At 37.7% G+C, this 14412-nt stretch overlaps 1 protein-coding gene across 1 annotated transcript in view; it reads right to left on the bottom strand.

The window, feature by feature from the left end:
• The window catches only part of CNTNAP2 (contactin associated protein 2), a 2391149-nt gene that overhangs the window by 1032122 nt on the left and 1344615 nt on the right, over nucleotides 1–14412 (bottom strand). The window contains exon 10 of the mRNA XM_037835931.1: nucleotides 1041–1212. Within this exon, the coding sequence (XP_037691859.1) occupies nucleotides 1041–1212 (172 nt within the window). The remainder of the gene's footprint in view (nucleotides 1–1040; nucleotides 1213–14412) is intronic.

Consider the following 14412-nt stretch of genomic DNA (forward strand, 5'->3'; position numbering starts at 1 on the left):
AGCCACAGATTAAGGGGCGATATCATCAGCGATCTCCCGAATCATTTTAATGAGGTGAATATAGTCCTGTATCATATATACAAAAATGCAACAATTCACAGCTTAAGATTTTGAACTAAAAAAGTTTATGTGAATAAAGGAATCTGATAATTCACATATTGGTAATTAATGTACAGAGGTCACTACCCCCAAGACACAGCACAGGCAGAAAATCGATTTCATAATGGCTTTAGGAAATTTATGGTGGAGAGTCAAAGATTACTACTTCACGACAGCTAATCTTTTCTGTTGTCGTCTGAAAGATAAGAAAGATCTGCTCTGTGTTCTGTCAGCCACAGGATACTTGGTAACGTGGGCAGTGCAACTGACCAAATTTGGTCCAAAAACATTTTATGTCTTCCTGTATATACCAAAAATTAAAATTTACATTCACTATTCCACATCATTCCTCAAGTTATTCTCATCAGTATTGTCAATTTCCATTTTTTTTTTCACTTACCAAAAACTCTTGGGGCAATTTAACTCCTACTGTCTCCTTTAGAATAAAATATTAAAATCTCACTATGTCACCCATATTTCTTCAGCAACAAACAATTTGAATATAATGGCCAGGAAATATCGTATTTGAAGTGAAACAGCAATATCACCATAAAATCCAGCATCTTTATAGGAGTTTAATGATACTTCTCTTCAGGAAGAGAATTTGGAGGGAGCAATAAGCAGAGACTGAGTCACGATCAAGAAAGAGAGAGAAGGGCCACTTTTTTTTAGGAAAAACATTTAGGCATAGAAAGCAAAACTAAAAATAAACTGAGGGAGGCTAATGGACTAATAGGTGACACTGTAAATTGTTCTATCATACATATCTATGTCCTGATATCACTGTTAATATCACAAATATACTAGAAAAGGCATAGCAAATGGCTCCTCCCTCCTTATCCCTTTTAAAATATATTTTTTGGGTATTTCACTGGGCCCACAACCAAAAAATCAATTTGGAAAGTTTAGAAAATTTGGGGTAGGATGTAAAAAACGTTTACCTGTCTATAATGGCACACATGTCAATGCTGATGTTAGCAAAACTTCCTGGCTTCCTTTGTGCCACCTCATATAAATTTACAAGTTGATCATCCACTTGAATGAGCTGCATGCATCCCTGGAATGAAGGCTGAAGGACAGTATGACTTGCATTATTCATTTGGTTCAGGAAACCTGTGAAACAGAAGAAATGGGAATATTAAATCCTGTGTACTGCATGCTGTACATCTGTGTTCAATTAAATTTCTGTGGGCATTTTCCCTGACCACACCCATCATCCCAAACTATCGTATTTCATCAATCCTTACTGATGTCATATTCAATATAGAAGAATGAAGTTTTTGGATAAAGCCAGGTTATTTCAGGAGAAGTAGTCAGAGTTAAATCTAGGTAAATGTTCATCTCTGGGATCCACCATCCTCCTATTTTCTCTTTTGACTTCTTTCTCACTCAGTCATATCTCTTTGTACCTCTGCTGTCTAAGGCTCACCGCTATGCTTCCTCATCTGAGCCTGCACTCAGGATTTAGGAGTTAAAACTGAACCTTTCCCAACTATCCAACCGCCTTCCTTTTATGCCCTCAAATTTACTTTTATTTTCCCAGTTTCCTAGAGGTCTATATTCAGACATGAAGAAGCTAAACTTAAAATTATCAACTAAAGTAGATTTTTAATGGATTGATATCTAATTTAATTCAAACAGATATTTGCATTGCAATTTATAAAATTTAAGGAAACATTGTAAAGAGATAAATTTAAGCATTAAGGTCAACCATCTTACTTCAAATATCCATCATATAATACCTTATATAGTGTAGGGAACAAAAATTATAACAGATGAAACTAAAATTAAAAGGGAGTAAAAACAATAAAAAAGGAAGAGTAAATACTGCTGGTTCTATTAGAGAATAGAATATATATGCACCAAGTTTGAAATTAGACATTGAGTGTTATTGCTAAGTAACTTTAAAATAGCACCATCAGGAGGGCAACCTAAGATGGCGGCTAGGTGAGACAGGGCAAAAAAACACCTCCATGAAAAATACTAGATAAAAATCAGAAAGTGACCCAGAACACCAGTTCCAGCGATGCACCAGCTAGACAAGGTCTGCTAAATCCACAGGGACTGTACATTTGTTGAAACTGGGAGTCTGCATTCTGAAATGAGTGAGTGAGCCAGCTGAAAGTCTGGCGGCCACGCTGCGGTGTGGGGAAACCATGGGTTGGTGTTTGGAGATGGACTAGTTCTTCTTTTTTTTAAAAAAAAAAAACCCAGGAGTGGCTGCGGATATGACAGGGAGAACTGCACAGTGAAGCATGGCAGGAGTGGGCTGTACCAACACTTCGGTGTCTGGTGTGGAGGATAGCCTTCCCACACTCGCTGCTGATTGTCTCAGGGCCAGGGGGCAGAGGGGAGCCAAAAAGAGAAAGAAACTGCGCCCCTTGCAGCTATCTCCCCAGTGGGCTGGGGACACTCTCGCCCAGGGCCAGACCCACAGCCCAGAGCCGCGCCAAGAAACCCAGTGTGATGGGGAGTGTTTCCCACAGCACCGTGCACACGCCACAATATTGGCCATGGACAGTGGCCTTCGGTGCATCCACAGCTAACTGTCCCAGAGCTGGAAAGGTGGAGCTGGGCGAAAAGGGGGAAATTAACATGCCCCATTCAACCATCTTCACAGCAGGCTGGGAATGCCCCTGCATGATCTGGCAGCCCAGGACTTCCCTGGAGGGATGGCATGCACTTGTGACGTGGTACACCTTTCCTCAGCAGAGGTCCTGGAAGAGCACGGCTGAGAAGGGGGCCCCTCTCGGAAATCCCAGGGACCCTATGCCAATACTAAGGACTTGTGAGTCAGTGGCAGAGACAATCTATGGCAAGACTGAAATGAAGGCTTAGATTCTTGCAACAGCCTTAAACCTCGAGGAACACTTGGGAGGTTTGATTATTAAAGCTGCCCTGCCTCCCTAACCACCCAGACACATGCCCCACATTCAGGGCGGACAGCACCAACAACACACCCAAACTTAGTGCACCAACTGAACCCCACAAGAATCAGATCCCCACACACCACAAAGACAAAGTTGGGGAGAACTGACTTGAGGTGAATGGGTGACTTGCGGACACCATCTGCTGGTTAGTTAAAGTGTATGCCACCAAGCTGTGAATCTGACAAATTAGAGATTGGTATTTTTTATACCTTGAAAGAACCCTATCAAGTAAAGCAAATGCCAAGAGGCCAAAAACAACAGAAAATCTTAAGGCATCTGATAAAACCAGACGATATTGGAGAACCCAATCCAAAACACCCAAATAAAAAGATCAGAAGAGACACAGTACTTGGCGCAATTAATCAAAGAACTGAAGACAAACAATGAGAGCATGGCACAGGATATAAAGGACATGAAGAAGAGCATGGCACAGGATTTGAAGGACATAAAGAAGACCCTAGAAGAGCATAAAGAAGAAATTGCAAGAGTAAATAAAAAAATAGAAGATCTTATGGAAATAAAAGAAACTGTTGGCCAAATTTAAAAAGACTCTGGATATTCATAATACAAGATTAGAGGAAGCTGAACAATGACTCAGTGTCCTCGAGGACCATGGAATGGAAAATGAAAGAACAGAAGAAAGAATGGGGAAAAAATCAAAAAAATCAAAATGGACCTCAGGGACATGATAGATAAAATAAAACATCCAAATTTAAGACTCATTGGTGTCCCAGAAGGGGAAGAGAAGGGTAAAGGTCTAGAAAGAGTATTCAAAGAAATTGTTGGGGAAAACTTCCCAAACCTTCTACACAATATAAATACACAAAGCATAAATGCCCAGCGAACTCCAAATAGAATAAATCCATATAAACCCACTCCAAGACATAATTTGATCAGACTTTCAAATACTGAAGAGAAGGAGCAAGTTCTGAGAGCAGCAAGAGAAAAGCAATTCACCACCTACAAAGGAAACAACATAAGACTAAGTTGTGACCATCAGTGGCCACCATGGAGGTGAGAAGGCAGTGGCATGACGTATTCAAAATTCTGAGAGAGGAAAATTTCCAACCAAGAATACTGTATCCAGCAAAACTCTCCGTTAAATTTGAGGGAGAGCTTAAATTTTTCACAGACAAACAAATGCTGAGAGATTTTGCTAATAAAAGACCTGCCTTACTTCAAATACTAAAGGGAGCCCTACCAACAGAGAAACAAAGAAAGGAGAGAGAGATATAGAGAAATTTAGCAGACATATATAGAACATTACATCCCAAATCACCAGGACACACATTCTTCTCTAGTGATCACAGATCTTTCTTCAGAATGGACTGTATGCTGGGACATAAAACAAGCCTCAATAAATTTTAAAACCTCTGACCACAATGGAATACAAATAGAAGTCAATAAGCATCAGAGACTTGGAGAATTCACAAACACCCAGAGGGTAAATATGAGGGGGAGATGAAAAAATTCCCAGATAATCAAAAGCTGAGGGACTTCATCACCAGTAGATCAGTCCTATAAGAAATGCTAAAGGAAGTTGAGCAGGCTGAAAGGAAGGGACACTAAACAATTGACTGAAAGCACATGAAGAAAGAAAGATTTCCAGTAAAGATTACATGGTAAATATAAATACCAATACTACTGTATTTTTGATTTGTAACTCCACTATTTACATCCTACAGGATCTAAAAGACATAAAGTGTAATGATAAATCAGTGGTTTTGGACTCAATGTAAAATATGTAATTTTTGACAAGAACTACATAAAGGTGGGGGAATGGAGGAGTATAGGATCATAGTTTATGTGTCCTATTGAAGTTAAGTTGGTATCAAAGAAAAACAAGATTGTTACAGATTTAAGAGGTTAAATTTAAGCCCCATGGTAAACACAAAGAAAGTATCAGAGAATATGACCATAGAGACGAAAAGTAGAGTTGGGGTTACGAGAAGTGGGGTATGGGGCAATGGGGAGTTAAGAAATGAGTGTAGGATTTATATTTGGGGTGAAGGGAAATTTCTAGTAATGGATGGTGGGAAGATGATAGCATTTCAACATTCTAAATATGATTAATCCAACAAATGGAATGCTAGGGAGGGGTTGGAATGGGAAGATTTAGGCTGTGTATGTTTCCACAATTGAAAAAAAAAAGTCTAAATAGATGACAATTAAATGCCAAGGATGATTCTGGATGGGATCTGAGGATGGAGGAGAGGAGGCTCAAAGGGACACAGATGGGACATAAGAATAAAAAAAAAAAAAAGGAAATATAGAATGTAAGCTTTGTATCAATGTTGAATTTCTTGAACTTCTTAGCTGCACTTAATGGGATTGCATAAAAGAATGTTCTTGTTTGTGGGAAATGTATATGTGAATCATATTGTTTTTTCAAGTATGTGTGCAGCTTTCTCTCATATGTTCAGAACACAGAGCAATATATGATGGATGATAGAAAGGGAGGGAGGGAAAGAAAGAAATGGTGGTGTGAGAGGATGTTAAAGCTGGTGGATCAGGGTATCGGTGGAGGGGGGCCAGGGTATGCTGGAGTTCTGTGTATGGGGTTTGTATTGTTTTTGCAAGTGTTCCTGTAAGTTTGAATTTATTTAAAAATAAAATAAAAAATAGCACTGCCAAATCAATAACTACTATGTCTCTTCAAAAGAAAAATGGATAACTCTTATTACGGATAGAAAATTTGTAGGGCATAAGAGTATGGTATTTCTTGATCCTATTAAGTTTCTCTAGCTTCCATTTTCATATTTTTCCCCACACCAAACTTATCTAACAGGGCAAATTTAAAATGTATTAATTTGCTTACAGAACTGAAGTTACTCAGAAGTTAACTTCAGTCTAATAGCAGTAGCAAAAAATAATTTATATGAAATGTGTTGGGATCTATTTGCCATAAAATGGATTAAAGTGCATTTTCCTTGAAAATAGAAAATGACCATTAACCCTGAGTTTTTAATGTCCTCTTCTTTAAGACTAATAAGAGTGTCTGAGGACAGTAGAAACCTCCTTCCTCCCTAATTAATGAGTTATAATATTTAAAGTCTAGTAGATAGCCTTCAAATCCCCTTTAAGAGTTAATCATAGAGTGTATATTATTTTCCATCAACACAATACTATGTAAAAATAGAATTGTACTTAACTTCTTGACTTAAAATTATCAATATAAAGCTCCATGTCAATATTAATACGTGGTTCATATATATAGTGTGTGTCTTTCTATATTTTTTCCAAGTCACTTAAAAGAACTCATTAACTTAGCCCCATCATAAAATTACTGATTTTAGCTAAATGGCCTATTTAGATTAGTTGTATGTATACATATGGTTTTCAATTTGTTTAATCAAAAAAAATTAAATTGAATTTAATTTCTAAAAGTAGCAGAGTAAACACTGTGTTGCAGCTTTATTGACTCCTCTTCACAAGGCAATCATTTGTTTTTTTCTTTTGAATTCTCAGTAATCTCTTATTTAGAATAATTTTGAAAGGTTCCAAAATGCATAGCTCTATTTGTGAGAATAAGCTCCTCAGTGAGGCAAAGCAACTAAGTAAGCACAGATCGCTACGTATTGGGTATAAGTAAGTTCATAAAACAAGACTTTTGATCACTCACAACGTTCTTCATGACTCTGAACAAATTTAAAGTTTGAAACGTTCAATTCCTCTTACTTTTCTAGATGGGATACATTCTAGGACTGAGGAATTAGAGCCATTAGAAGTTTAAACTTGGTATCTTGGGTCACTTGCTCTGCAAAAGTCAGCCACCATGCCACGAGAACCCTCAAGTAGCTCTGTGGAGAGGCTCCCATGTGGACTAAGGGCTGCCACCAGGAGCCAGCAGCAGCTTTCAGCCATGGGAGTAAGCTGAAGTGGAGCCTCCAATCCTAGTCAATTGGATGGCAGCAGTCCCAGGAAATATCTAATTGCAACCTCATGAGACATTTCAAGTCAAAACTGCTCCTGGATTCTTGCTCCAAGGGAAAAATGAAAGAGAATAATTTATTACTGTGTTGAGTCATTAAGTTTTATGGTAATTTGTTATACAGAAAAATATAACTAATACAGATAATAACTAACAAATACTGCCATCGCTTTGTCAAAAACTTATTAAGAATAGAAACCAAAGATTAATGAATAATACAACTCTTACTCAGGTCTTCAAAATAAAGTGACTGATAGAATGTTGACTACTCCTGATTACAGTTAGCAATGGGTTGAATGGGTTGGATCTCTGATACTGAAATTCCTGGTGCTCTAACTCCTTTAGGTGGCAGGCCTTAGTTCTTCTCCACATGGGGGCCAATCCACGGGGCTACTTGAGGGTTCTCAAGGCATAAAGACTGGCTTCTTCAGAGCAAGTGATCCAAGAGATCAAATTGAAACCCTTAATGTCTTTTATTACTCAGTCTTAGCTGTCACACACACATTATCATCTATTACACATATATAGTTTTAATTGAAATACTAGCATATTATTGCTGAAAATACTTTTCATGACTACTCTAAACTTCAGGATTCAAACCACTTCGTAGATTAATAGCTGGATTATTTGGAGACATAAATTTGCAGCTGTCATTTTGGTATCAGAACTGAAGAGATATAAAATGGAAAGAAAATGAAACAAATGTTGTCAACTTAGTAGAAAGGTGATGTAGAACAAAGAGGTAAAACTTATGCATATTTTGATTTAGGGTCTTAAATTTATACCTATGAATTTGGAGTTAAAAAAAATTGCAGTATTTATACATGTGTAGTGCTACTGGGTTCTATAATCTGGCAATGTGTTATAATATCCCCCAATGAAACATTATATCATCAGTATCCAAAACATCTCATTATTAGTTAAGTGGGAAACCTTCCCTCTTTACAGGGTCATAGTAATTATGTCACTTTACTGGCATGTTTGCGATTTCTGTTTCAAGATTTACCATATAAAAACTTCATACCTGATTTGGAGTCCACTCAGTATTTTATTCTTGCTGACCAAGAAACATATGCATTTCCAAGGTTTTAAAGTTTTAATTCAGAAATACATCAGTAAAAAGCAGGCTGGTATTTGTTTTGATCTAAAGGAACTAATCTAATTTGTTGTAGGCTATAATGTTAACTTTATCAGATAGAAGAAGTCAACAGTAAGCAGTACAGTTGAAACTTTTACATGTCTAAAATTATGTACATACAGCATTTCTCTATGTTCACTTACTTTAAAGTAGGGAATTTGGGGAGGTCAGAGAGAGTCAGGAAAAATGCTCTAAGGATGCTTAAAACCATGTAGGGTCTTTCAATTACAATCTTGAAATATTATATAAAGTGTCTACTACACTCAATTCTTTTACCTAGTCTGTTGTGACTGTGAGGATACATCTAAAACATGGCAGTGGTGCAGTTTTATAAAGGAATCAAAGAAAACACAGTCCTCCTATTTTTTTGTTCATACTAGCCAACCTCCTATCTAGGAAAAGGAAGATTCTGTTTCAAAGAATTTAGATTAATATTCAAGACAGCAGTTAAAATTTTTATGTCATAGGAAATGCAGATTTCAGTAATTTCTGAAACGAACACAAAATTATCCAGGCTTCCCCATGGATGTTGAATTTACTGCTTTTCATCCTCCTACTACATGACCTTACACTACAATGTATGGCCTGAAATTCTTTGCAAAGTGCCCCCACCCTCTCTCTCACTCTCTCTATATACACACATTTTTTCTTAAATGTTTATGTACACTGTCTTTCTTCTTGAATAATTCAGTCAAAAAGCCATTGAGCAGGGGCAGGAAGACAGCAGGGGTTCAAGCAAGCAGTATGTTAGAGTGGGAGAGGAAGGGAGCCCAAGGGTGGCTAAGGCTACTCAGTGAATACAGCTAAGTACAACTGCCCCAGCATGTTTGGGAGATTGGCTACAATACATACTGATTGAGCAAATACATAAATATACTGAGGATAGTGGCAGCCAGGTTCTCACTGATGGAGAAAATGGGTACAAATGAGGAAAAAAGGAAAGCTAGAACGAACCCTGTGTGTCTGGATTTGAAGTCAATCTATCAGTGTGAATGTGTGTTTTTCAGTACATAGAGACAGATAAAGAAATAAATATAGATGGTTATTCAGATGGTTCCTGCCATTCATTAAAGATGGTATGGGTGTAGGGACACCCCAGAAGCAATAAGTATACCAAGTATACCCAAGTATACTTGGTTTCTAAGTACCACTTTCCACTGACTAGAACCAGGGCTCTTGTGAGAAATTACTGATTCCAGGTCATGGAAAGTATAATATATAATAGTCTTATTGAGCTTCCCTTGTATGTGATGGATTGCTTTTCTCCTGCTGCTTTTAGAATTCTCTCTTTGTCTTTGACATTTGACAATCTGATTAGTAAGTGTCTTGGACTAAGTCTATTTGGATCATTTCTGTTTGGGGTACACTGCACTTCTTGGACCTGTAATTTTACATCTTTCATAAGAGTTGGGAAATTTTCATTGATTATTTCCTCTATTATTCATTCTGCCCCTTTTTCCTTCTCTTCTCCTTCTGGGACACCTATAACATGTATATTCATGTGCTTCATGTTCTCACTCAGTTCCCTGAGCCCCTGCTTATATTTTTCCATTCTTTTCCCTATCTTTCTTTTCCCTATCTGTTCTTTTGTGGGTAGGATTTCAGATGTTCTGTCCTCTAGTTCAGTAATCCTTTCTTCTGCCTCTCCAAGTCTGCTGTTGTACATCTTTATTGTTTTTCATTTCTTCTATTTGCCTTTCGTTCCTGTAAGTACTGCCATTTGTTTTTTCAAGCTTACAAATTCTTCCTTATGGTCACCCAGTGTCTTCTTTATATTCTTCATCTCATTTGCCATTTTTTCTTTCAACTCATTGATTCGATTTGGAAGATTTGTTTGAACATCTTTAATTAGTTATTTTCACTCTTAAATCCCAGTTAGGATGTTAATTTGTTCCTTTGACTGGGCCATAGCTTCATGTTTCCTGGTGTGGCTTGTGAGTTTTTGCTGTCTATGCATCTGATTTTCTTGATTAGTTTATTCCACAGGCTGTTTTCTCTCTTTTGCCTTGGGTTTTCTTTGATCTCTATATTTCTTTGTTTCCCTCAGTGAACAGTTGTCAGATTGGCTCTGCCCCTCAGTTTTCCCCCCAAATCAGACACCCACCATGACCTGTCACAGGGATGGGAGCTAGGCACTAGGCACCCCAGCAAGTTCACTGTGTTTGGTAATATAGATCTGCTGGCTTCCAGCAGTGCTCTGTTTTCCACTGGTTAGCAGGACCTGGGTGTGTTTTAGAGCTCTGCTTTGACAATTGGGTTGCCTGTATTTCTCAGCCAGAACCACCTTGAATTGCTGTGCAGAGCATGTAGACCAGCTCCTGTGGTCCCAATAAAGGGTTTGGAGCATCATTTTAAAGGTGCTTTATTCCCTTGCACTTTCCGGACTGTCCAGCACATGGTGATATTCAGCAACTTAATTGTCCTCATAGGCTGCTTCACCTCAGAGCACAGGCTGTGTCTACAAAGTTAAGCTGAAACTGCAGGATTCCTATGTCCTCACTTTGCTGGCCCAAATCTGGCTTGATGTGGTGCTACACCTGTGGCAGAGTACTCCCTCAGCTGACTCAGTACTCCAGGTGTCCCCAAGACAAGGAAACGGCTGCTGGCTGCTTCCTCCTTCAAGAGTGGTGTAAAGGTTGACAGACCCAGGGCTGGAAATGCAGTCTCTGTCCACATTTCTCACTCTCTTTGTCCCTCACAGGCATGGGCCTTGAATTCTCCTCCTCTGTCCCCTGGGTCTTCAAACAGTAGGGATATGTCTCATTGCTGTGAGAGATTTTAAAATCTGTGTCCCTGGTGGGAAGGGTCCCATCAGCTGATTCTGTGCCTTTCCCACATGGAGACTGAGTGAGTGGTAGGGGAGAGGACTGGATCATCTGGAACAGAAGATTCCTACCTGATATTTCTTCCCATTTGTCAGTTTGACATCTGCAGGGTACTTCTCCAGTCTATATTCTCCTCCAGACTTTCAATCAATTCAGAATTGTCCTTTTTTTCACTGAATCTCTGGAAAGGAGTTTTCAGTAGCTGTCTACATCACCATGTTGATGATGTCTCCCCTATACATCTCCTTTTTAACAGCTTTATTGAATTATAAGTCACAGACCATTAAATTCATTACCCCACTTATAATGAAGCAATATGTGACATAAATAAGAGATGTTCAATATACAAGGTGTCTATTAAGTCTAGAAACATAGAAGACCTTTCTTGTTATAGATTGGAGATGTCATTTACAACATTATTTATATCACTTTCCAGGCTTTCTGGGCCCTCTATATTAGTTAACTGAATTATCATGTGAATGAATATATTTGGATTTATATCCTGAAATAAGTTGATGTTTAACCTTACACCTCTATTTCCTTCAAGTCTCTGTTTCAAAGTTACCTTATCAGAGAGGGATTTTCTGACCACCAGTTAAATAAATAAACCTCCTGGATCTTTATCCCCCTAACTCACTTCATTTTTCTCCACAGCATGTATCACCATCTGCCATACTGTATGACTGTTTTTTTAATCCCTCAACTAAAATGTAAGCTCCATGAGACATTTCTCCTGCTGGATCTCTCAATTAGCAGGTGCTCAACAAATGTCTTTTGCATGGACAAACAGAAAGCCCTTGGCACATTTTAAGCAGGGAAATGAGCTGATCTGATATGTGGTATAATACTGTCTCCACAGTGGAGATAAGAATGATTTGGTAGAGGGGTGTTCCAGTTTGCTAATGCTGCCATTTTGCAAAAGACCAGAAATGGATTGGATTTTATAAAGGAGGCTTATTTGGTTACAAAGTTACAGTCTTAAGGCCATAAAGTGTCCATCAACAATCAAGCACCTTCACTGAAGGATGGCCATTGGTATCTGGAAAACCTCTGTTAGCTGGGAAGGCATGTGGCTGGCATCTTCTTGCTTCTAGGTTGCATTTCAAAATGGCATTCTCCAAAACGTTGCTCTTGGGGCATTTTGTCCTCTCTTAGCTACAGCTCTTCTTCAAAGTGTCACTCTCAGTTGCTCATCAAAATGTCACTCACAGCTGCTCTGAGTTACTTCTGTCTGTCAGCTCATTCATACAGTTCCAGTGATCTAATTCAGACCCACCCTGAATGGGTGGGGCAACACCTCCATGTAAATTATCCAATCAAAGTCATCACCTACAGTTGGGTGGGTCATATCTCCATGGAAATATCCAATCAAAAGGTCACACCCTAACCAAAAATATTAATCAATCTGCCCCCACAAAATTCCATCAAAGAAAACAGCATTTTGGGGGACACAATACATCCAAACTGGCACAAGGGGAAACTGGAAGTAGGGGTTGTTTTATAAAGGGGCCAAAGTAATCCAAAAGACAAATTCCAAATTCTTAATTAGGATATGTCCAGTGAAGGTAAAATAAAAGAGCAAGATTCTATCTGACAGGAAGATTCGTCAGAACTTGCTGACCCACTGGTTAGGAGTACTACACTGAGAGGGAGACAACTAGAATGACTATTAGATTTCTGACTAAGCAACTAGATGGATGCTGATGCCTCCAACCAAGAAAGAGAATATAGGAGGAGCTTCAGGTTTTTAAGGAATGAGATAAAAGGGGACAGGAGAAAGGGTGGCAGGTGGTTTTGAAGAAAAAACAAAAAGGAGTGATTTCAAGGAAGTGAAGAAATGGTCTTAAGTTATCAGATAAGGTAAAAGAGGCAAAATTTTAACGCCCTACACAGGAGGTTGACGTGAAGGATTAGCAAGAATGTATCTATAAAATAAGTGCTTGGGAGATTGTGATATACGTGTGTACCAAATAGATGTAGCAATTATTACCATTATCAATATTATTTTATATTCCTATTATAACAGACGGTAAGGTTATTTCAATCATTTTTGTATTTATTAAAACTTCTAAAACCTATTTTTTTCTGTCCTCATGAATGATAAAATCTCATTAAGGAGAAAGACCACAGAAACATAAATATCATTAACTGTTAAAAATATTATTGCCCAAACATTTGAGTAAATAAAATAGAAGTATTAGAAAAGTTCAAGACCACCACCTCTGCTCTTTTCTTTCCTTGACTAAAAGAATACTAAATTCTCCAGGGTTTTCTTTCTACTTTACTTGCAATCCATATCTACCACCTTTACAGATTCCTTGTCTCCTACTTGGTCTTTAAATATGGGAGTTCTTAAAACTTGTCCTGGGCTACATCTGTTTCCCTGATGTAGTCTCCCTAATGATGGCTTTATCCGAACCCACTGCTTCAATTGCCAACTATATAAGTATGTGTCCAATCACAGCTCCATCTTGGGCCTCTCCTCTTAACTCAGGACCAATTTATATATTAAACAGCTGAGAATTATCTGTGATATCTCCCTCCTTGCTCCCTGAAATGCAAATTCCATAACATCAGTTCTATCTTTTAAACAATCATTTTAGTCTCTTCTGCCACCATCTGAGCCCAGACTATCATGACTTCTCCACTATCCACTTCCAATCCAATCCGTCTCCAGTGTACTGCCTGAGTGGTATCTATAAAAAATATTAATCTTATCAGATTACTCCCCTGCTCAAAAACCTTTTGTTTAAAAATGAGCAGATAAGATTTTTTAAAATTACCAGGGTCATTCTTTCCCTATAATCATCTAGCCCATGCAAAATATGTTTGTAGTGATTTACAAAACATGGTATCATATTTTAAGAAAAGGAAATATATATGTAAGTGGTGTTTTTAAAATTTATTTCACTTAATTTATTAAATTAACACACTTAACTGTGTTAAACTGTTTTCAAAGAAAACTTTTTGTAGGTCCCTCTTATTCTCATATGGTATTTATAAGAGAACATACAATTATTTTCATACCAAAATTGGCTTAAAATTAAAACATATGGATATATTTTTATCAGTTTCTTTTAACAGGCAGAAAATTATATGAACATAGAAAATGAAAGGAAATTAAACAAGAAGACTAGTTATCTTGACAAATTGGGATAGTTAGCAATTTCCAAATCAAATTGTACCATATGATTTTAAAAGCTGTAGATACTGAGGGGCCATGATAAAAAGAAGTGTGGAATGGCCAAATTGAATCATTTGATTTGTTTGTGTGCCTTTGTTGTTGTTGTTCTAACGTGGTCTTTTAAAAGCTCAGTCGTATATTGATACATAGAGAAAATGAAAAATACAAAATAAAGCACTTTTACATTTGATACTTAAATTTCTTATGACCATAAACTCATAAACTGCCAAAATATCTAATACATAACATAAGCAGAAACATTCATACATTTACAAAATAAAGTAGTATAGTCTGCCTGACTCTTC

The sequence above is a fragment of the Choloepus didactylus genome, chromosome 5, assembly GCF_015220235.1.
Source record: "Choloepus didactylus isolate mChoDid1 chromosome 5, mChoDid1.pri, whole genome shotgun sequence".
In the NCBI taxonomy this organism is placed as follows: Eukaryota; Metazoa; Chordata; class Mammalia; order Pilosa; family Megalonychidae; genus Choloepus; species Choloepus didactylus.